Consider the following 20,656-nt stretch of genomic DNA (forward strand, 5'->3'; position numbering starts at 1 on the left):
TGCCCAGTAATGAGAGCTGAGGAGAAGAGATGAGGGATGGCATGACCATTAGTTTCCCTCTTCACTGCCGATCATTCTTTCCATCAAACTGTTTTAGAGTTTCCATCTGATCCCCCCACCCCCCCCCACCACCCCTCTTTCTCCTCCCCACAGGAACACACCAAATCAGTCTAGACCACATCAAACCAGGCCGCCTCCCTTTAAACCACTTTATTTCAGAGCAAAAGAGATCACAGTCATCCAATGCAGTGTCAGAGTATGATACATCCTTACAGTCGATATTTACAGCTCAAATAAATTACATTCAAATCATAAAAAGTGGACTCTCCCTCTTTCCTACAGTAAATGATGACACCTAGATTTGTTCCTCGGCTCAGCGTCTTCCAAAGTTAGAGAGACAGATGGTCCTTTAAGTTTAAACACCGGCATCCACATGAGCATCACAGAGAGAGGGCGAGCAGAAACATTAACAAGCTGTTAAAGAGACAGAAAGAAAGGAAACCATCCGCCGTGACCGCACGGCGCCAGAGCTCTGCACGGCGCCGCAGGAGTGTCAGGACACATTCACTACCTGGGTGTTTGGGTGAGGCGGCTGTACAGTGAGAGCAGAGATTCATGGAGCAGATAACCTGTTTCCGCACAGATGGATGTCCTTTCTGAGCCGACCAGGAAACACAGCTAACGCGTGAAATCAGCGTGTGAAGCACTGAAGAGGGGGAGACGAGCAGTGGATGAACCTCAGATGTTTCCTCACCTCGTGCTAAAAAATGCTCCCTTTAAACGTTCCCTCTCTGAGGACGGCACACAAGGGATCATGGGTAGACATGTGAGGTTCATCTGCTGAGCGTCAAAGCATCTTAAAGGATCCAGCAGGTTTACAGTTTCTATCTAGACACCCTGGAGGTCTACATGTGGTACATCTGAGGGAGGCAGCTCTGAAGACCTCCCCAGTTTTCCCATCATCCCTTTCTGCAGCTGAGTCTCAAACAAGGCCTCGGCACAGATCCTCAACAGACCTGTACCGAGGATGGGTTCAGGGCACAGGGGCTAACACAGAGAGGGGATGGGGGGTTGGTTGGCACCCTCTGGCAGGAGTGGGGGACTGTGTGCAGAGGAAAGAGACAGAGGAGGAAGAGGAGGAGGAGGGTTCTCCTCATCATCTGGATTGGACTCTAACGGTATCTCAGGATCACTGGAACTGAAAGACAAAGACAGAGACAGATGCTGAGCTGTTGCAGGGAGTCTCACAGCTGGATTCAGATGATCTGGGGTTAAACTCACTGATGATGATGAGGAGCAGAGCAAACACCACCAGAGCAATGATCATCTTCATCTGTGAATCAGAGAGACAGGTAGAGATATCTCTGAGCTGAGCCAGGGTGAGACAGAAAATCAGACAAACAGACAGAAAATTGGACAGACAGACAGACAGGCAGAAAAAATTATAGGCAGAGGGATGAAGAGGAAAACTGGCAGAGAGACAGGTAGACAAAGAGAGACTGACTGAAAGGGAGGCATAGAGAGAGACTGACAGACAGACAGGCAGAGAGATAGACAGAGAGAAAACATGAAGAAAAACAGACAGACAGGCAGAGTCAGGCAGAGACAGAGAGAAAGACAGTCAGACAGACAGCCCACCTTCATGTCTCTCCACCACATCCTCCGGTGCAGCTGTTTGGCACGGCTGCTGAAAGCAGACGCGTTGTCTGATAGGCTCTCTGGAGTGTCACATGACCACAGCACAAGCGAAGAAATGTGAGGAGAAAGAGAGAGGTGAGAGTCGAAGTTAATACAAAGATTACCAGGGGTCTCATGGACAAAGACTTCGGTGGGTTTCCATCTGAAACTTGGCGTACGCTCAAATCCAGAAAACATGGAACGCACAAAAATATCCAAATGTATGACTCTGTGTGCCAGCATGAATACAGGCACATTTCCTTTGTTCATTCCAACCAGCGTGGAATTAAGAGCACATGTTGGTTCTTCTCACTTGTTGTATGCTGTATGCTGCGAAGATGGGAAAGAATTTGGGGGTGCACATGCTCAGTGCGCAATAAATGACCTTAGACAATTACAGCAATAAATTGACTCACCAAGAAGCCACCTATCGTGCACAGTAGCAGCTTGTAGTCTGGATTACCCTCAGGAACCTAAAGTGTCTGATGAGCCAGTTGTCATCATGGTCCTGTAAATCCTCTCTGTCTCTGAACAAACGCTCTCTTCTCATTCCACCATTTACAGAGTCCTCTAAATCTGATAAAGCAGTCGTTGTCTTGATGCTGTTTTAACGTCACTCTGCGCATGCTCTTATATACACTAAGGTAACTGCGTGGGTGTGTTAGTTGTGTTAACTGTTTCCCAGCATCACCTCTGAGTGTTCCCAAAGGATCAACAGCTGTAGAAACGTGTGTATGCAAGCCATGAAGTTGGCGTTAGGCACCGCACATTTCTACAGTCATTTCACTCTTGATACGTCTGAACTTTGCCGTGAAAAAGAGCGTATACCACGTTTTTGTGCGTACACACTCTTTGTACATTTGGCCCCAGCTCTCTGCTGTCAGCCAACAGAGAGACCACACTTTGGCCAAGTGGTTACAGAGGCCACAGCCCTGAAAGAAGGAGGTTTGATTCCAGCCTGGTCCCCTGGTCTCTGGGGGTCTCACCTATGTAAGTCAGCTGGTTATCTGAGGAGGGATCAAGTTCTCAGAAGTGAGGTTGAGAAAAAACTATCCGCCGTCTGTTTGTTGGTTACTGTCACCAACAAGATGTTTGTGTGTGTTCACACAGGAGAAATGGCTTCATCACACGCAGCATGCTCAAACACTGCAGGAGTTTAACTACAGGTCACACACACACACACACAAACACACACACACACACACACACACACACACACACACACACACACACACACACACACACACACACACACACACACACACACACACACACACACACACACACACACACACACACACACACACACACACACACACACACTAACTCACAGGTGGGATCCAGTTGTGTGTTTGTCTCATTTGGCTGCTCGGCATGATTACAGGCACAGTTACACAATGTGTGTTTGGACTCGAGACAGAGCGAGGAACAACAGAAACATTAGCCTGATCCTCAAGATCAGGGAGCAGAGACAGACAGGAAAAGAAAGACGGGAAAAGAAAGATGGGAAAACAGGAGAGAGTGAAGGAGAGGAAGAAAAAGAGGAGAAGAAAGGCAGTAAGAGATGAATAGAAAAGAGGAAGAGGAAGACAGAAAGAGAAGAAAAAAGAAGAGCAAAGAGAAGCAAAGAGGATGGAGATAAAGAGGAAGAGGTGGATCTGTGTCTGAATCATGGTGTGTTTCTATCAGGCATTCTTGGTCCAGCTGCTTAGACCTCAGGATGTGTTCACCCTCCTCTTCAATCCAGCTCCTGGGATCAGTTCTGCAGCCCCCTTTAAAGTGATACTCCGCGATGGAACAAGTTGGGTCCTATCACAAGGTTTAGGGCAGAAATGACCCCTACAGCAGTGTTTTTGTGCAGCAGAAGCCCAGAGCGCACGAACCAAACACCCCCTTCCTGCTCGTCAGCCGGTTTCCCCTGCACTCAGACAGGGTCATATTTTACTTGACCAAAAACACAAATAAACAGACTCTCACCAAAAAATCTGATATCAGTCTGCATTCACGCTTTATTTAGAGAATTTTCATCGCGTTACTTTCACACAAAAACACCGCTAAATAAGGCTCTAGTTCTCATCGTGTCATAAAACGGTGCCTCCTCCGCTGCAGAGCCACAGCTGGCTACACTGCGCTCGCCGCTTCGTGTATCAGTCCGTGCGCCAGATATAAACAAACGCAGGTCGTCTGCCAGGACAAATTATGCAATAACAACGTAAAGATGAGTGATTATGAGAGCCAGTAATGAAAATTCTCATTTTCATTGGGAGTCTGTTTATTTGTGTTTTTGATCAAGTAAAATATGGCCCCGTCTGAGTGCAGAGGAAACCGGCAGAGGAGCAGGGAGGGGGTGTGTGGTTTGTGCGCCCTGGGCTTCTGCTGCACAAAAACGCTGCTGTAGGGGTAATTTCTGCTCGAAACCTTGTGATAGGACCCAACTTGTTCCATCCCGGAGTATCACTTTAATCCCAGCTCCTCTGACTGGACCCATTCAACAATGCGTAGCTAAAGTGGTCTGAGCACAGACCAGCTGGGATCAGTCTGCAGAGGTTTTCTCCTTTAATCAGACTCTCTTCACTGCTTGCTCAAACGTCTTTAAAGCCCCGTCCAGAGTCTCTCAGCTGATACCAGCCCATGACTGGATGACCCAGCACCCAGTGGTCCAGTGAGGACCATCACCTGGAACCCCAGGGTGCTCTGATGTGTGCCTTCACGTTTGAGTTTTCACTGGATCTTTAAGGGAAGCAAACCAAACCACAGCATGTCTCTGTGTCTGTCTGTGGAGGTGACTCACCTGACTTGTCCTGCAGGTCGTCGAGTCGCTCTCCTCTCTCGATCACCTTGGAGATGTTTTCCTGCATCACATCGATCACCTCGTCCACCTGGGACTGCACACTGGGGACACAGACCTGCAGTCAGTCTCACTCAGGATGTTTACACAGTCTAAGGTCATAGCTAGATCCTAAAGTCACGGCAGGGGGTCTGGAATTGTCTGTGTATGCATGCAGAAAAGAAACTCAGACTTCTAGACGAGAATGTCTTGCTCTGCTTCAATAGGTGGCGCTGTGTCCTTTTTGATAAGTGAAGCTGTGTGGGCATAAAACCATTTCTGGTTCACCTGAGGAGGAAACTTCCTGACACTGAGGCGTACTGAGACCACAGTCTGATAACAGTCACATTACCTAAAGACACACTACAGGATAATTGGGCTGATTTTTGTCTTGATCTCCCTCTTACAATCAAAGCCAGCAAAGGCCAGATTATTTGATGACATCATGTGTGGTTTTCCTGTGGTGTGGGGTGTGTTAAGAGTGAATTCTTCTGGTCGGAGCCACTTGGAAGGCCTGTGATTCAGTGATTGTAGATAATGAACATGTTTAATATTTGCGACTAATTCTAATGTGTACCGAAGCAAAGCCAATCATGATGCAATCTGACTCAGCTGACCGACCGAAGAGGAAGTAAGAAATCTATCTGTGATACTTAAAACGACTTAAGTCACCTCCAACTCACACTGTTATTCACACAGCCCATATCCCTGCCGTCTCCACAACCTTTTCTCCTAGTCCTTTTTTATTTGTGTGTGTGTGTGTGTGTGTGTGTGTGTGTGTGTGTGTGTGTGTGTGTGTGTGTGTTTTTGGGGGAAATTCTAGAGTCCAAAAACAACCATCCTTGTTTTTTCCCGTTCGTCCGTCATGTTTGTTTACACCGAAGTCACATTTTACTCCGTGAGATTCAGAATGTTGAGCGTGAAGAAGCTGAAGCTCTGCTGAAGAATTTGTTAGAGTATGTATAGTGTCCTCGGAGTGCAGACCACACACTGTAAGATCAGGAGAGAGAAATCTTGTGCAATCTTTTTTGTTATCAAGTGTGCGCTCTCTAAATGTGTGAAGTTTTGGAGAATCCTGTAATGTGTATCAGCCTTAAAGGGATAGTTCGGATATTTTGACATGAACCTGTATGGCATCCTCATCTACAGTTATGTACATCAGTGCTGTCTTACCCCTGTCAGCGTCCTGTGACCCAAGATCTGGTGTGGTTTTGGTCCAGACGAAAGTAGTCCGGCAACATGGCTGGGGTCACGAAAATAAAGCGTTTTTCCTCTCAAAACAAACTGTGTTCAAAAGAGTGATAAATTTGCATCACAAAACTGCAAACTGGAAAAAAGTCAGACTCTGTTATCACTTGGCACTACTTTCTGGTGCGTATCATTGCACCGCACGGTGCATCCAGCTGCCTGGCGCGCGTTGTCACCGTCATTACAACTTTAAAAAGTTTACGATAACATGTCTGACTATGATCCTGATGAAGATGAAATTACATTTAGCACAGAGCCAAGAGGATAACGGTGGTGCACTTGTCAGAAGTGTGAAGTCATGTCACAGAGGTGGAGTGCTACTGCTTTTTCCACGTACAAAGGTACGGGAAAAAAGGTCTGTAAGACACCCTCATTCAGTAGTGCAGGGAAGTCATTATTGTTTGTGATGCAGACAGAAGCTGCAACGCTGGCCTCCTCATCAATTGAAAGGTCTTGCATCTGTGGCATGATGAGGTTCCATTCGTGGCAGCAGTAGCACTCCACCTCTGTCGGCATGACTTCACAGGAGTCTAACGGAGTCCGATTTTTTTCGGGTTTGCAGTTTTGTGATTCAAATTTATCACTCTTTTGAACACAGTTTGTTTTGAGAGGAAAAACGCTTTATTTTCGTGACCCCAGCCATGTTGCCGGACTACTTTCGTCTGGACCAAAACTGCACCAGATCTCGGGTCACAGGACGCTGACAGGGATAAGTCAGTGCTGATGTACATAACTATAGACGAGGATGCCATACAGGTTCATGTCAAAAAACCCGAGCTATCCCTTTAAGTGTGTGGGTGGAGCTCTGCTCAGTCCAGTCTCAGTCTGATTTAACTCATAGTCTGATTTCTCAAGCTGCATGGAAACGTACTGAATGGGATCTACTTCTCTGCAGCTCCTCCTTACCCACCATGCATTGTGATTTCCCACTGACTAAGCAGCAGCTGTGAGAGGTTGAGCAGAAGGGCCACAATAAGAGCAGAAAGAGACAAACAGTGAGCTCATACGTGAGGAGGAAGACAAAGGAATGTGTGTTCTCAGAGTTTCCAGCCATGTCCCAGCGACTGTCTGCAGAGACATCACACTGATGGACTGAGAACACACACTCCTCCTGCTTTCTGGCTGCACACACACATCCTGCTTACTCAATAACCTGCACATCAATGTCTCTCTTACACAATCCACCAACAAGCAGCTCCTGCCTGTAAACAAGGAGAGTTACATAACAGCAGCTCTGCCCGAAACCCCCCAAAACCTCCCCTGATCTCCAGCTGGGAGTCCAAATCAGGATGTGGTCATACTCACTGCTTCAGTTTGTCGTTCTGAGGTCCAAACCTGGGTCCAGTGGGCCCCCTCCTGGAACACAGACAGGATGAACAACTTCAAAACCAGCAGCTCTGACTCTGTTTAGTTTGAACATGCATGTGTGTGTGTGTGTGTGTGTGTGTGTGTGTGTGTGTGTGTGTGTGTGTGTGTGTGTGTGTGTATGTATGTGTGTGTGTTAGATTTATTGTTCCTAAGTGGAGATTCATCCGCATGCTACTCACAGAAAGAAGTCTTCCTCCTCATCAGAGTCCTCCTCTAGAAGGTTTCTCTGAAAGACAAGGTCACAGGCTGATTGTTTCTTAAAACTCAAGGAACTAAAAAAGGAACCAAATAAGGAACTAAACTAGGAACTAAACCAGAAACTACACAGGGAACCACACAAGGGAGTAAATGAGGAACTATTTGGGCACCTGTCTCTCCTGTCAGATCCTTTTAATCTTTACAACAGTTCAGGATTTATTTGGGTTTGGTTCTACCCTTACGAAAGAAAAATATATTGCAGCATATTGGAAAATATCATGTCATATATTAGGTAATATATTCCCATATATGAGATTTAGTATTTATATTTTCCAATATATTGCAATTTATGGAAAGCGGCAATCATTTGTATATTTTGCAATATATTGCAATATATTTCATGAATACATAATACATTGTATATGTGCCCTCAATATATTATTCCATGTATATCACAATATATCAATAATATATTACAATGCATTTCAAAAAATATATTGGTACTTATATTTTTCTTTCGTAAGGGTATCTTTCTAGTATTACGGTGACTCTTTCAGACTCTGAAGGGGACTGATTCCAGCTGAACCTAAACTCTCGGGTGAAGGAGCAGAGAGCATTCTGGTATTGAGTGCTGGCTTCAATCAGAGCCCAGAGTGTAAAACGCCACTCAGGGAGAATCAAAGAGGACAGCCGCACTAAATCCTGTGAGGAGACCTGGACCAAGAGAAGACAGGAGGAATTTACTCATTGCTGCTGGAGCAGATCATCCTGGTTCTGGATGGAGATGAGCAGCAGGAGTAAGAGAACGAGTACGGTTTGTTGTTTCATGAAAGACCAGGAGCCAACACAAGGACGAGCTGACAGCCGGCCAACAAAAGAGACGTCAAGTTCTGCTATAAAGAAGCTGTGATGTGCAGAGCAGCTGAGGGATGGAGACCATATGATCGTAAAGAACTATACAAGTCTAAGACCCCCTCCTCCCCTGGACCCGGGTTCTTCTCCTCCAGCACTGCTGTCTTTCGTAATCCTCCGTCACTTTGTTTCCTAATTCTCTGCCACAGCTCAGCCCCTCCCAGCTGTTCACTAAGGCTGTATCCAGACCAGAAAAGTCCTTTGGTCCACTTGTTTGGTCCAGACCAAAAGTGGACTTTATTTTTTTCGTTTGGTGCAGCTCGTATTCAGATTGTACTTTTTGTAAGTTGACTATATTCTGTAAACACATCCAGGTGTGTGACGAACAGTGCTCTCATTGGTCAGCACTGACAAAGGGCGGCACACAGAATACAGACCCGGAAATGGAGGTAAACGTGTGTTTGTGCTCTTATTAGAGCTGCAAAATCATTTTCAGTTTCAAGAGCAGCTCCTTCAAAGCAGCTTAACAACACCGTTTACAATTTTGGAACAGCGAAGATGAATACGCGCAGCAAGGAGACGCTATGCTCTGCGTGTCCTGACCCACAACATGCTAGCAACAGCGTGACTAAACAGAAGACTGAGGATCAGGTATGAACCCAAGACGGTTAGGTTACGGTGGCTTTATAGGCCCAAAAGGCGCATGTATCCTGTAGTTACTTCGGATGGACCTTGGCTTGTATTCAGACCTGCACCGGAGAACCACGAACCGCACCAGAGTCCGTTTGGAAGTGGACCGAGACCACCTCAAAAAGTGGGTCTCGGTCTGGTTGTTTGGTCCGCACCAGGGTTCGTTTGTGTCTATTCACACCTGCAGGAAAAGTCCGCACCAGCGTGGGAAACAAACCCTGGTCCGTTTAAAGTGGACCAAACAGTCCAGGTCTGAATACGCCCTTGGTGACAGCTCACAGGCCATACTACCCAGCATGCCTTTACCTATGGAAGGGACACAGCGCAAACCTTTCTCAACCATGGGTCCACTAATCATTTCACTAGCCGTCTCACCCTCTCACTGCGGATCGATCCCGTGACCTCGTCATCGTTGAGGTGTCGTTTAAACTTGGGGGGCATGTTGTCTTCAGGCTGCTCCTCCTGATCTGGCTCCCTCTGCAGGACAGGAGGAGAGGAACAACATCAGAAAGGCTCTGCAGCACTAAACAGACCTGATGATCACACACACACACACACACACACACACACACACACACACACACACACACACACACACACACTCACTCACACACACACGGCAGCCTGCTAAGCTTAAACATGCGTGGGTGGATGTGAGTAATTTCAGTTGCAGGTTGGAGCTCAGACGGGTCCAGTCTGGACCACAGACAGGTCCAGTCCAGAGCAGAACAAAGCCTGAAGTGTCTGAGCTTATAATGAGACATGGAGAAACCATCTGAGGAGGAACTGAACTCTCATAACTTCCTGTCCCACAGCCCAACTTTGTTTTTAGTCACAGGGCTGATTCCTCTCATTCTCTCTGATATCTGAGCTTCACTCAGGAACAGTCTCAGAGTGTGTTTCTTCCATCATGCCCCTCACACACACTCTCCTCTGTCAGTAAACAACGTGCTTAGAACTCTGTGTTGGTGGAGTGGACTCTGAGAAGCTCTGAAATGTCATCACTCTGTGTCCGATGTTAAAAACATGCTGTTCTTCCAGATTCACCTCTGAGTTTGTGCTCACATGGGACTCGCACCAAACCATGTCACAAAAACACAATAAAGCTGACACACACACACACAGACACACACTCAGCTCAACAAAACAACTTGTACCATTGAATCCAGCTCAGCCTGACACTGTGGATTTGTCAGCAGCGTCCGTTTCTGGCTCTGAGGATGGAAAAAGGCCTTCAGATGGCCCACAGAGGAGAGGAAGAAGTTTCCGGTAAACAGAGGAGGAGGAGGAGAGGAGCAGGAGATGGAGGGAGGAAGAATAAGAGAAGCCAGAAAGGACCAGTTTAGAAACACTAGTCTATTTAAAAAGAGGAAAAATTAAAGGCGCAATCCACAAATAACTTTAAAGCAGCATGTGATCAACACATGTGAAGGGACAGGACCACAGGGCTGACAGACTACAACATCCTGATACTGAGTCACATTTGTGTAGATTACTATGATACATTTAGCTCTTAACACCAGAACACCTCATCAGTGGCTTTATGATTGTGTCCACACTTTTGATTATCTCAACTAGAAAGAGAGAACACAGTTCAGTAAACAGGAGGTTGAAATCTGAAAACCTACAATAAAAAACACTGGGAGACATTCTCATTAAGTTATCTCCATGTTTCATCCATTTCTTTGTGAAACTGAATAGGATAGAATAGAATAGAATAGAATAGAATAGAATAGAATAGAATAGAAAAAAATAGAATAGAATAGAATAGAATAGAATAGAATAGAATAGAATAGAAAAAAATAGAATAGAATAGAACTTTATTGTCCCCCTTGGGGAAATTTGTCATAGACTAAAGTGTTGACACAGTGATGCCTTGATAAATATTAAAGGGGACATATCATGCTTGTTTCTCCTTTTCACTATGCCAGACTAGGATGCCTGTAAAGCATTTCTGCCCTCAGTACAAGTCATTTAGTTCCTTCATTGCCCCACAATAGCGTTCTCAATATCCTCATTTTAGGCCATTCTGAAGATCTCGTTGAAACGCTCCGTTTGGAGAATGACCTCCAGTAACCTCGCAACGTCACAGCCCTTTGTGCTCTGATTGGTCAGTTCTATCAGAGGGGCAGAGGGGGTAGAGCCAGGGGGCGGTTTTTTGCAGCATGGCAGTATTTACAAAATCGCCACATTGAACGGAGCAGACCGTTTGCTGTTTGCCAAAACTTCACCGTAAGGCATTGATAGCAGTAATAAAATGGCAGAGTGTAGGATACACCCTGCAGCTCAGGAAGAAGAAAATCCACCTCGACACAGATCATCTCAGGACGCTTCAGTGTGGTGAGTCAAAGCAGTACTGTAACATGTATAGTTTATAAGTGGAAATATAGGCAGACTTCACCAATAAACTATTTCTATAACAGGGCTCCATCCTGCTCCTTCACTTTTCTCTGTCTGTTTTTTCCATCATGCTGAAAGTGTAGTCTAAAGATCGCCTCTACTGTCAGTTCGTCACTATGTTATTACCACAGCATTATTGTGGTCCAGGTTCACAGTGCATGTCAGAACAAGCATGCAAATATCACAGTCTCACAAGTATTACGACGTCTGCTATAACTACAGTGTTTTAACTGCTAATTCACCATGTAAAGCCGAGCTGCTCAGCAGAGCAGAGTCCCTGCATCCAGCATCTGAGGGGGGATACTCGGCTCTTGGTGGGTGTATCCCTCAGTGGCAGTTGTGTGACTAACTGACACCACAGGGGAGGAGCTGCTTTATCAGATTACTCCAATAAAAAGAAAATAAAAAAAAAAGAAAAAGAAAAGTAAGAAAAGCCAAATGGCAATGACCTATTTTCAGAGGCATCAAATCTCGATCTAGGATATCAGAAAAAATACAATATCTCATTTTTTTGAAAATTCAGGGGGTGAAAGGTCTTGTTTTCAAATTTATTATATTATATGTAAGTATTAAATCAGGGATCAGCATGATATGTCCCCTTTAAAAGAAATGTCAAAGTGACTAAATCATCAAAACAGAGGGATTAGATGTCGTTGTTAAATCTCTAATCTGACTGATTGGCCTCCATTAGTTCTCTGTTACTGTTCTCCTGTGATGTCAGGCTTAGTTTTGTCTGTTATGACTTTTACACTTTTGCAGAACAATATACATACAAATAAACATGTTTACAAAAGGATAGAACAACCATAACACATGGCATTCATGTGGGGAGTGCAGAACTCTACATATTGACAGTTAATATGTGACATGAATGAAGGGGTATGTTAGACTCTGCAATTCCAGGCTGTTTCTGTTTCATACCATATGGACACCAGTGTAACATACGTCACCAGTGTTTGTGCATACACTGTGTATGTGTCTGTATGATGCATGTGATTCCTGTGGAATTGCTTACTCCTGAGGGTCTATTTCTTACAGAAGTATGTTTCATGTTATCCAGTGTGATGTGACATTATGTTTTCATTCACACTCGCACTGTAAGGGCTAGAAATCACCATACATTACTCACAGTTATTACAGATAAATAAAAATAATTAAATAATGTAAGGGCTCAAGCCCACCTTAGGCTCCCACATGATCCTAAATGAGCACTTAATGTGAAATTAACTGACACATATCTGGTATTTAAATATAATGTATTTAATTGTTCTGGTGTATTTAGTATGTGAATGATTAAGAGGAATGCTGAAAACGTTGCAGCTATTTACGGTTGCTATATTGAAGGTTCATTTAAAAACAGCAGTCAAAGTAAAGCTAACCCTCTGAACAACTGTCAGGCGGAGATTATCACGTTAGCAACACTGGCTGCTTCAGGATATCTTCAGTTTCAGTCTGTCTTTCAGTCACATTTCCCCTTCCCTACACAGAATCACATAAGTGAGAGAAAAATAATCAGTGTAAAGAGAAAGTCTAGACATCATGCTACATGCTAACCCAGCTAGCTCACGCAGGCCATTGGGCTTATTTTCACAGCTAGCTTCACAGCTAAGCTAATGGTGCAAAAGCGGCTAGCTACCTGCAGCTGTGTCAGGATACGGGGCTCCTGGTGGGTGAGCACAGAGCCGCAGACTCAGGTGTAAATCCAGGTGTGTGGGGCTCAGGTTGGTTCACGGTTCTGTCTCTGTCATGTCAGATTCGGTCCGGTCGGTGACACCGGGAACACATCACGGAGGATGCTGCTAGCCGCTCCTTCTGCTTCAGTGAGTCAGCTGACAGGAACACATACACACACACACACATGGAGGGATGGAGAGATGGAGGGAGAGAGAGAGAGAGAGAGAGAGAGAGAGAGAGAGAGAGAGAGAGAGAGAGAGAGAGAGAGAGAGAGAGAAGGGACAGATGTTTCACATAGACTGTACACTGAGGGCCCGACCCCAAGTTATTGTTCTTCCTCTTCTTTTTGTTTATTATTATTATTATTATTATTATTATTATTATTATTATTATTATTATTATTATTATTATTATTATTATTACTGTTGATGTTGTTGTTGTTGTTGTATAAGTTATTTTCTGCTTTTATAAAATGTTTGGACAGCTGATTTTGGTCGACCTTCAGTTGGGGAAGAGGATAAGTCTAAAATAAGGATATAGTTCAGAATGATTACAGATTATATATTATTGAAACATTATCACTAAAAAATTACCTCAGTTCTCTGACTCTTCGACAACATACGGCTCACAAGAGCCATTTTCCCATTACGGTATTAATAACAGCAACCACGATGCAGCACATTTTAGACTTCACTTTGTTTGTGTACTATCTGTTTGTAAGAGGGTATTTTTCAGTTCTGTATTTCGCTTCAATAGCATCCTTCTTATTTCATGGTGTATACCAGCCTCACCTGTTGGTGGCAGCAGTGCGCATCACACGCGTTTGATGTTTCAGTAATTCACTGGGAAGAAGACTGTGGGCGCTTGTAGCGGAAGTCGCGGTAAGCATGAGCCGATAGGCGTGTCAATATAAATTATTTTCTATAAATATTCAGAGGTCTTTATAAATAAATTCATAGACATCAATTTTTATCTTACTCAGTGTTGCCTGAACCTGAACAGAAGGTGTGTGTGTGAGTGAGTGTTCGTCTCCGTCCGTCTCTCCAGCAGCGCTCCCCGGCAACCACAGTATGGAACGTGCCCCGCAGTCATATCCCTTGTTTGGGGGAGCTCTGTCGGCCGCCCTCCCCCACAACACTGTGGACACCAGCAAGCTGAGGGAGATCCCAGACAACCAGGAAGTGTTCGCTCATACACACACGGACCAGAGCCTGATCGTGGAGCTGGTGGAGTACCAGACTCAGGTGGCAGACCAGGACGCTGTCAGGTACCACTTTGAGGACATCGCAGGCAGTAACAAGGCTTCAGAGCCAGGTGCTGTCCAGGTGACTGATGTGGTGCCTCTGTCCCAGCCCGAACTGGGCCTGTCTGAATGCAGCTCCGCCTGGATGCTCAGCGGGACACAATGTGTGTCCAAATTCAACGAAGAGGCTAAAAACAGCGTGACCCTGCACCTGGCTCTGCTCCGCCTGCCTCAGTTCTCCACAGATGTTCTGATCAGCTTCAACGATCCTCAGAGCATCAGCCCACACAGCAGCAGTGCAGCCTCAGCCGGGACCCAGAGTGAGCCCTGGACCCTTCAGGACTTCCGGCATATGGTGCAGACCCTGACCCTGCATGACCCGGGTCTGTTTGGGGAAATGAACTCCTAACTCTTTCTGTGAAGAGCTTTATCAGACTTCCTGCAGCTTTGAACATTTGGGCCCTGTGCTGGACTTCTTCAGGACTGGTTGAGTGTGTGGCTGCCATGGTGACAAACAGGGGAGAACCTGCTCTGTTCAGAGTCCCATGTGCTGTGTTCTGAAGATGCTTTTCTCATTAAATATTTTTTTTTTAATCTCAGTTCCATTGTTAATGTTCTGAAATTCATTTACACAGCAGCTTCATCATGTGCATGGCTCATCTCTTTAAGATAACTTGAGTTCAGCCTCTCAGGCTCAGTGGTAAAAGTCTCATGTGGGAATTTTGAGATTGAGAATTTTGAAATGTTGAGCAGTGGTTGAAGATATTGGGCTCTGAATATTGTGACAACTATTCCTAGTCTATTTTGATTTTTATACTTCATGAACCCACAGGAGAATCAGCCTAAGGTTATGGTGTGTAAACACTGGGGCTGTCCTAATACAACCTTTATAACTTTTGATACAATATCAATATTCCAGCCTTTAGAATAGTTGCTACCAATAATAATCCAATACTTTTGTGACTTATTTTTTATAATGAAATATTAGAAAAGGCCTGATTAAGTGTTATAACTCAAACTCAGTGATGAGATTGGTCATATTAACCTTCCCTGGTTCTGTGACACAACACAAGCAAGAATTTAAACAGAGGGGTAAATCTTAATTAGTGCTACAAAGAGTTTCAAGGTATTTGGCTGCAGGTGCTGCCATTAAGTGCAAGAAGATTTTCTTTCCATGTACATTAATGTAGCCATAGCTAACCACAAGTAATTACTGCAACAACATAACTCAGGGCAGGTTTTCTTCACGGTAACATGTTTGTTTAACAGGTTAAAAGAACAGACAAAGCTCTGTCAATGTTTCTGTTTGATCAGTTATTACAGCGCACATGTGCAGACACACAAACAGCTGTTAGAGCTGACTGACAGATGATCCAGAGGTGATCAGCTGACGTCGTCATCACTGAAACATGTTGCTTCATGTGACGCTCTTGAGGCGAGGACGTCCCATTGCTCTAAAAACAAATCTCCTCCATCCTCTCTCCTCTCTTCATTTCCTCGCGTCTCCATCATCTCTGCTGGAAGGGACTAAGACGCAAGTGGGGAAAGGAGGGACGGAACTCTGGAGCTTTGAGAAGCACCCCTGGCCTCCTGTGTCTGAAACCAAAAGTTTTTCAAACATTCACCCACTAACACCCAGCTCATGCTGCGTTGCTCTGTGACTGTAATAACTATAAGTAAGGTCAAAGTAGGAGTCAGGAGGTTAAGGCTGATTGAGGTCCCTCACATTAAAACTCCCTGCAGCAGTAAAACCTGAGTTGATGTCCCTGACGTTATTCTCTGGGAGATCGAAGTTTGGTTTCAAGTGGTGGAATCAGCAGGCGAGTGAATGTTAGGTCAACAGTTTCCAGCATCAACTGCTGATGACTGCTGCTGGAGTCATTCATTAGCCGGGACCTTTAAGAGCCTGGAAAGACTTCATGCAAGGGAGAGTGTGGAGAAAAAGAAGAGTTATGGAGTGGAAAGTGACCCTTGGTTTCAGTCCATTTGAAGTCTTGGAGTCAGTCTAGGAATGTTTTAGTCACACAGACAGAGGCAGAAGCTGTTTTTCCTCAGCCTTGGTGCGGAGTGTTTGGGCAAAGCTGCTTAGCCCTGCTGGTTAATCTCAGTTATTACAGTGAAGGTTCAGGTAAACATCTCATCACCTGGAAGAACACTCAGCCTCCTTGAAGCCAATCAAACCACCCTGATCCTTAGCTGATCAGGGGGTATTTAGATCTCATGAAGACCGTCAGAGATCCCTGAGTCACACATTCCTTCATTTACCACAACAGAGACAAAGCTTCTTCTTCCCACCTGAAACACACACTTACTTTTGTTAGTTCCTCTCTGATCCTCTTAGAGGAGGTCACATCAGGTGAGCATTTGAGAGCTTCCTCCTGGAAACAGAGTCCAAACAAACCCAAACCCTGTCCCTCAAAGGATCTAAGAGGTTCACTTCACCTGAAACAAGATGGTTAGCAGTCTGTACAAGCTGTACTACAAAAATACAACAAACTTTGTGACAGCTTCAAAGTAGAACTAAGTCATCATGTTTGCAGACTCTCAGCGTGAGGGAATTACCCAAAGCTAATTCCAATGTGACGTGAAACCCCAGAAGCAGGGTTCCCAGGGGAAGCCCACAAACGTGGCAGGTTAAACAGACACGAAACATGGAGACACGGCAAAGAAGAATCTCAGAAATTAAAACCCTGTTCATACTTCAGAGGTATAAGTCTGCCTGTCTTTAGGAATAAATGTCTCAAACAGCCGTACAATGCCGGGCCATTTAATGATGAGAATACATTAAGATCTTTCAGTTTGGTAGATAAACTGTTTTGGCTGTTTTTTGATCTTGGTTTAACATTGCCTATCTCTGTGGAAAAAGAAACGATTCTGATGTCTACCTCTGCAAAATTCCTAAAGAACCAGAGAGGGTGTGGATTGCATAGCAGCTGGGGCACAGTGCTATGATAACAGCTTCATACCTGGCAGCTTGCACCTGCGAGCCTGAGCTCAGGGCCCACTAACCCTCCTCTTACAGATTTTTTCCTACACATTTGCAGATCAGTCGCATGGCAGAGCTGTAGCAAAAATCTCTTGGACACAGACAGCCAATAGAGAGAACGATGATTTGTGTGTATGTCCAGGTCTTGAAAACAAACACTTGGACTTTTCAGCCATTTAAGACCAGATATTACTTGCAAATCAGTCTAAACATTTGTGGATTTGTGCACACATTTATAAATATTTTACTAATTTGTGGATTAGTCTACACGTTTGTGGATACATTTGCATACAAACAAAAACAATAATAGCTTCATAGATCTCACCCTGGTAACAGCAGGTGTGTTGATTCTTGGTCTCTCTTGGCTCTTCAGGGTGATGTCTCTGACCTCTGCTGACCTGGACCTGGTCACATGGTGTGTTTGCTGACAGGTGAACTGAGGCTCCCTGATGAAGACAAACACACCAATAACCTGCTGCTTCCTGATGAGTCCCCAGACTGACGGGGAGCTCACAGAGGGGTTCAGCTAACCCCGGCCTGCAGCACACAGCTGTTCTTCTACTGAATAAGCCCTGTGTGAGGGCATTAACCATCTGTAGGCAGGTGTTGATGTTTTATCCAACGTGGTCTAAAGGCTCCATGGTGTCAAAGGAAGAGCTCCTGACACCACCTGTGGTTGGGTATACAAAGTGTTGGGCCCCTCTGGGAGGCTTCAGTCACAGGTGTGTGTGTAAGTGTGTGCACTTCCTGCTCAGGGATCTGAAGCTCTGTGGTTGTTTATTACCCAAGAAACCCCCTGTTTTGTGTGCTGTGCTGTCCTGCAGTCTGCTGCTCTCATCAGGATCCTGCAGCTCAGACTTGATGATTTATGATCTGCTCCATGTCCCTGTGACCTCCCTGACTGTTTCTGTCCTGATTACTGTCAGATATTTAACCATCTTTGAAGATGGTGGCCACAAAAGAAACCTCCAAACATTTAGAAAAGACAAGAGCAGTTTTATTATGATGCCTGTCCTGCAACACACGAACAAGAGGACGATGACGCAGTCAGTGTTTATGAGCCCACATTTAAACCGTCTCATGATGGGTGAGGTGCTCTGTCCCCATCCTTTGTTTGACCATCAGCTCTCCTCAGTCCTCCAGCTTGCTCTTCTTGCTCTGTGGTGAGGTTCCGTTGGTTTGGAAGTGTTCAGACATGGCAGCCAGCGCTCGGTAACGGTGAGAGATGCTGTTCTTCACATCTTTTGGGAGTTCAGCATATCTGCAGAGAGCGGGGTCACGGTATGGTGAGTGAAAACTGTTTCATGCTTTATAGATCACTGCAGGTCACTGAGTGAGGACCATCATACAAAATAATTCAAAGCATGAAGCCACTAGCTCCACCTGCTGGTTTAAAAAGGTCACTAACGTTTTGTCAAATCCCTCTGGCTGAAAACAGGGATCCCATCCAAAGTCTCTGGGGCCCCTGGGCGGCACGATGTGTCCCTAAAACCACCAGGAGAGGCCTCTGTTAGTACATGAGAGCCATGCAGACACACATACACACCTCCAGATATTCTTACCTCTGTTAGTCCTCTGAAAAGCTCCACTGGTTGGTCTCTCCCAGCAGAGAAGGCAAACGTGCAGAGAGCCCACGCTGATTTATCCTCAAACCCTGCCAGCAGCTTGTACAAACCTGAAAGCCAACATTTCAGCCCATCAGACCACCTGAACGGCTTTGCAAACATCTCACCTGAGTCATTGACGTCACAACACAACAAGTTTCTGTCCTACCAACCAAAGAAAGGTGAATAATGAGATGAAACGTGAAGCTGCTTAAACCTCACCTTCAGGTTTGAGTTTATCCAGGAACCATTTTCTGTAGGAACAAAGAGAAACTGTTTCTGCTTGTGTTTTTTTTAAAAAGGATAACATAACCAATGAAAGAGGAAGTGCACTCACATGTAAGGACCTGGTAAACCTCCCAGAGCCCTGAAACACAGACAGGTGTCCTCCACTATGACCGGTCCATCTACCTGCAGGAGAAAACAAAAGCTTCAGAAGGAGAGCATGTATGGACTCTTTTTCCCTTTTGATCAAGAGTGAAAAAAGCAGCCATGTGAATTCTGTAAGTGCTAATGTCCTCAGGGGGCTGCTATCTGAAGCTCATTTCTTAATGAATTAAAAAAACATCTAATCTGTCAAACACTGTCAGCCAATCACAGTGTGAACAAGGATCTGCCAAGCTGGGATTCTCTGCTTCACTCCAAGCTCCCTCTGCTGGACAGATGCCATTGTTGCACTGCTTTCATTATGTTTTACATAAAAAAAAACAAACTGTTCTTAGTGGGTACAGAAATAGATATATAATAAAATCTTCAGGTTTTATATTTTCAGCTCTTTACAATAAAACCATCAGAATGACTGAAGAAGATTGTAGTTTCTGTACCTGCCGCGCTGCCTCTTTACACTTCTGGATGGAGATCTCATCCGGCTCTCCTTGGTACTCAGGCACTGGATCAAAAAGCAGTCAGCCAGAAACAACAAGGTGAGCGCTTTAATTCAGCTGGAGCTTTCCCTTTTGATGATGTTTTATAAATGGAGTGACCTCCACAACAGAGTCATGTCTGTTTTAATTTATGCATTGACTTCCACTTTAGAGTCATGCCTGTTTTATTTCATCCCTGCTGGTCTCTCAGTTGTGGTGGGATGCTGTCCTTGTGCTTGAAGCATCCACGCCAGTGTCTTGACCTCCCCACTATTAAAACACTAATAAAAACCCACCTTTTAAAAATCCCTTTTAACGTGTGTTGGCTTTAAATGCACTTTCATGCACATCCATGTGTTGTTACAGTGTGTTGAATTATATAATGTTTTTATCGATTGTAAAGTGTCTTTAAGTGTCTAGAAAAGCGCCTTATGAATACAATTTACGATTATTTTTGGAGTCATGTCTTTTTTTAATTAATGTGATGATCTCCACTACAGAGTCATGTCTATTTTTTCATGATGCAGTGATCTCCACTACAAAGGCATTTTTATTTCATGCATATCTCCACTACAGAGTCATGTCTGTTTTATTTAATGCAGTGATCTCAGAAAATTTGAAAAATCAAAAAAAAAATTAAAAAAAAAAAATTGTGAGTTCTGAGCACATTCACAAAGGTAGGTGTAATTCAGATCCAGGTGAAGCAGGCTAAAGAGCACCTTTACTTACAGTCTATTTTTCTGGACACGAGTTTATAAGGGAACCTGTCTCCGAGAATCTGGATGACCTGCAGGATGAGACAAGACCAAACGTTAATTCAACTCCTTTACGGCGCCTTTCTTTTCCGTGACGATGCGAACTTATCGAACTGCTCTATCACTCTATCCCTGACATGAGCTCTGTGATTTGTACCTCTTCCAGTTTTTTGCTGTTTCCCGTCACAAACACCACGGACCTTCCTGCTGCCAGCGCCATCGTGGACAACAGCCGGACCACTAAAGGAGACGGACCAAAGAATCCCGGGGC

General features: G+C 44.8%; 3 protein-coding genes across 7 annotated transcripts; 1 reads left to right on the top strand and 2 right to left on the bottom strand.

Moving 5' to 3' along the window:
• Positions 1-200: 200 nt before the first annotated feature.
• vamp4 (vesicle-associated membrane protein 4) lies at positions 201-13,113 on the bottom strand. 3 transcript variants are annotated; one of them, XM_074668876.1, is made up of 10 exons: positions 12,897-13,113; positions 12,640-12,739; positions 10,018-10,092; positions 9,236-9,337; positions 7,300-7,346; positions 7,058-7,108; positions 4,469-4,569; positions 1,639-1,718; positions 1,282-1,333; positions 201-1,198 (listed from the first exon to the last, which is right to left on the bottom strand). In XM_074668876.1, the coding sequence occupies exons 3-10, from the start codon at positions 10,018-10,020 to the stop codon at positions 1,173-1,175; spliced, it is 462 nt and encodes a 153-aa protein (XP_074524977.1). In that variant the 5' UTR covers positions 10,021-10,092; positions 12,640-12,739; positions 12,897-13,113; the 3' UTR covers positions 201-1,172. The 3 variants fall into 3 exon arrangements, with proteins under 3 accessions (XP_074524977.1, XP_074524976.1, XP_074524978.1); XM_074668875.1 differs by lacking the exon at positions 12,640-12,739; XM_074668877.1 differs by lacking the exons at positions 10,018-10,092; positions 12,640-12,739.
• A 612-nt stretch (positions 13,114-13,725) lies between these two features.
• Positions 13,726-14,748, top strand: rangrf (RAN guanine nucleotide release factor). 3 transcript variants are annotated; one of them, XM_074668560.1, is made up of 2 exons: positions 13,726-13,815; positions 13,985-14,748. In XM_074668560.1, exon 2 carries the CDS (start codon positions 14,005-14,007, stop codon positions 14,584-14,586), a length of 582 nt encoding a protein of 193 aa, XP_074524661.1. In that variant the 5' UTR covers positions 13,726-13,815; positions 13,985-14,004; the 3' UTR covers positions 14,587-14,748. The 3 variants fall into 3 exon arrangements, with proteins under 3 accessions (XP_074524661.1, XP_074524659.1, XP_074524658.1); XM_074668558.1 differs by having other exon boundaries at positions 13,982-14,747; XM_074668557.1 differs by having other exon boundaries at positions 13,917-14,745.
• A 3,395-nt stretch (positions 14,749-18,143) lies between these two features.
• On the bottom strand, positions 18,144-20,629 carry itpa (inosine triphosphatase (nucleoside triphosphate pyrophosphatase)). Its single transcript, XM_074668489.1, has 8 exons — positions 20,543-20,629; positions 20,360-20,417; positions 19,592-19,656; positions 19,105-19,178; positions 18,990-19,021; positions 18,726-18,838; positions 18,572-18,648; positions 18,144-18,424 (listed from the first exon to the last, which is right to left on the bottom strand). The coding sequence occupies exons 1-8, from the start codon at positions 20,603-20,605 to the stop codon at positions 18,295-18,297; spliced, it is 612 nt and encodes a 203-aa protein (XP_074524590.1). The 5' UTR covers positions 20,606-20,629; the 3' UTR covers positions 18,144-18,294.
• Between the last annotated feature and the right edge of the window lie 27 nt (positions 20,630-20,656).

This window comes from Halichoeres trimaculatus, unplaced genomic scaffold (genome assembly GCF_033239565.1).
Source record: "Halichoeres trimaculatus isolate MK-OKI-2021-1 unplaced genomic scaffold, fHalTri1.1 fHalTri1_scaffold_4, whole genome shotgun sequence".
NCBI classification, from domain to species: Eukaryota; Metazoa; Chordata; class Actinopteri; order Labriformes; family Labridae; genus Halichoeres; species Halichoeres trimaculatus.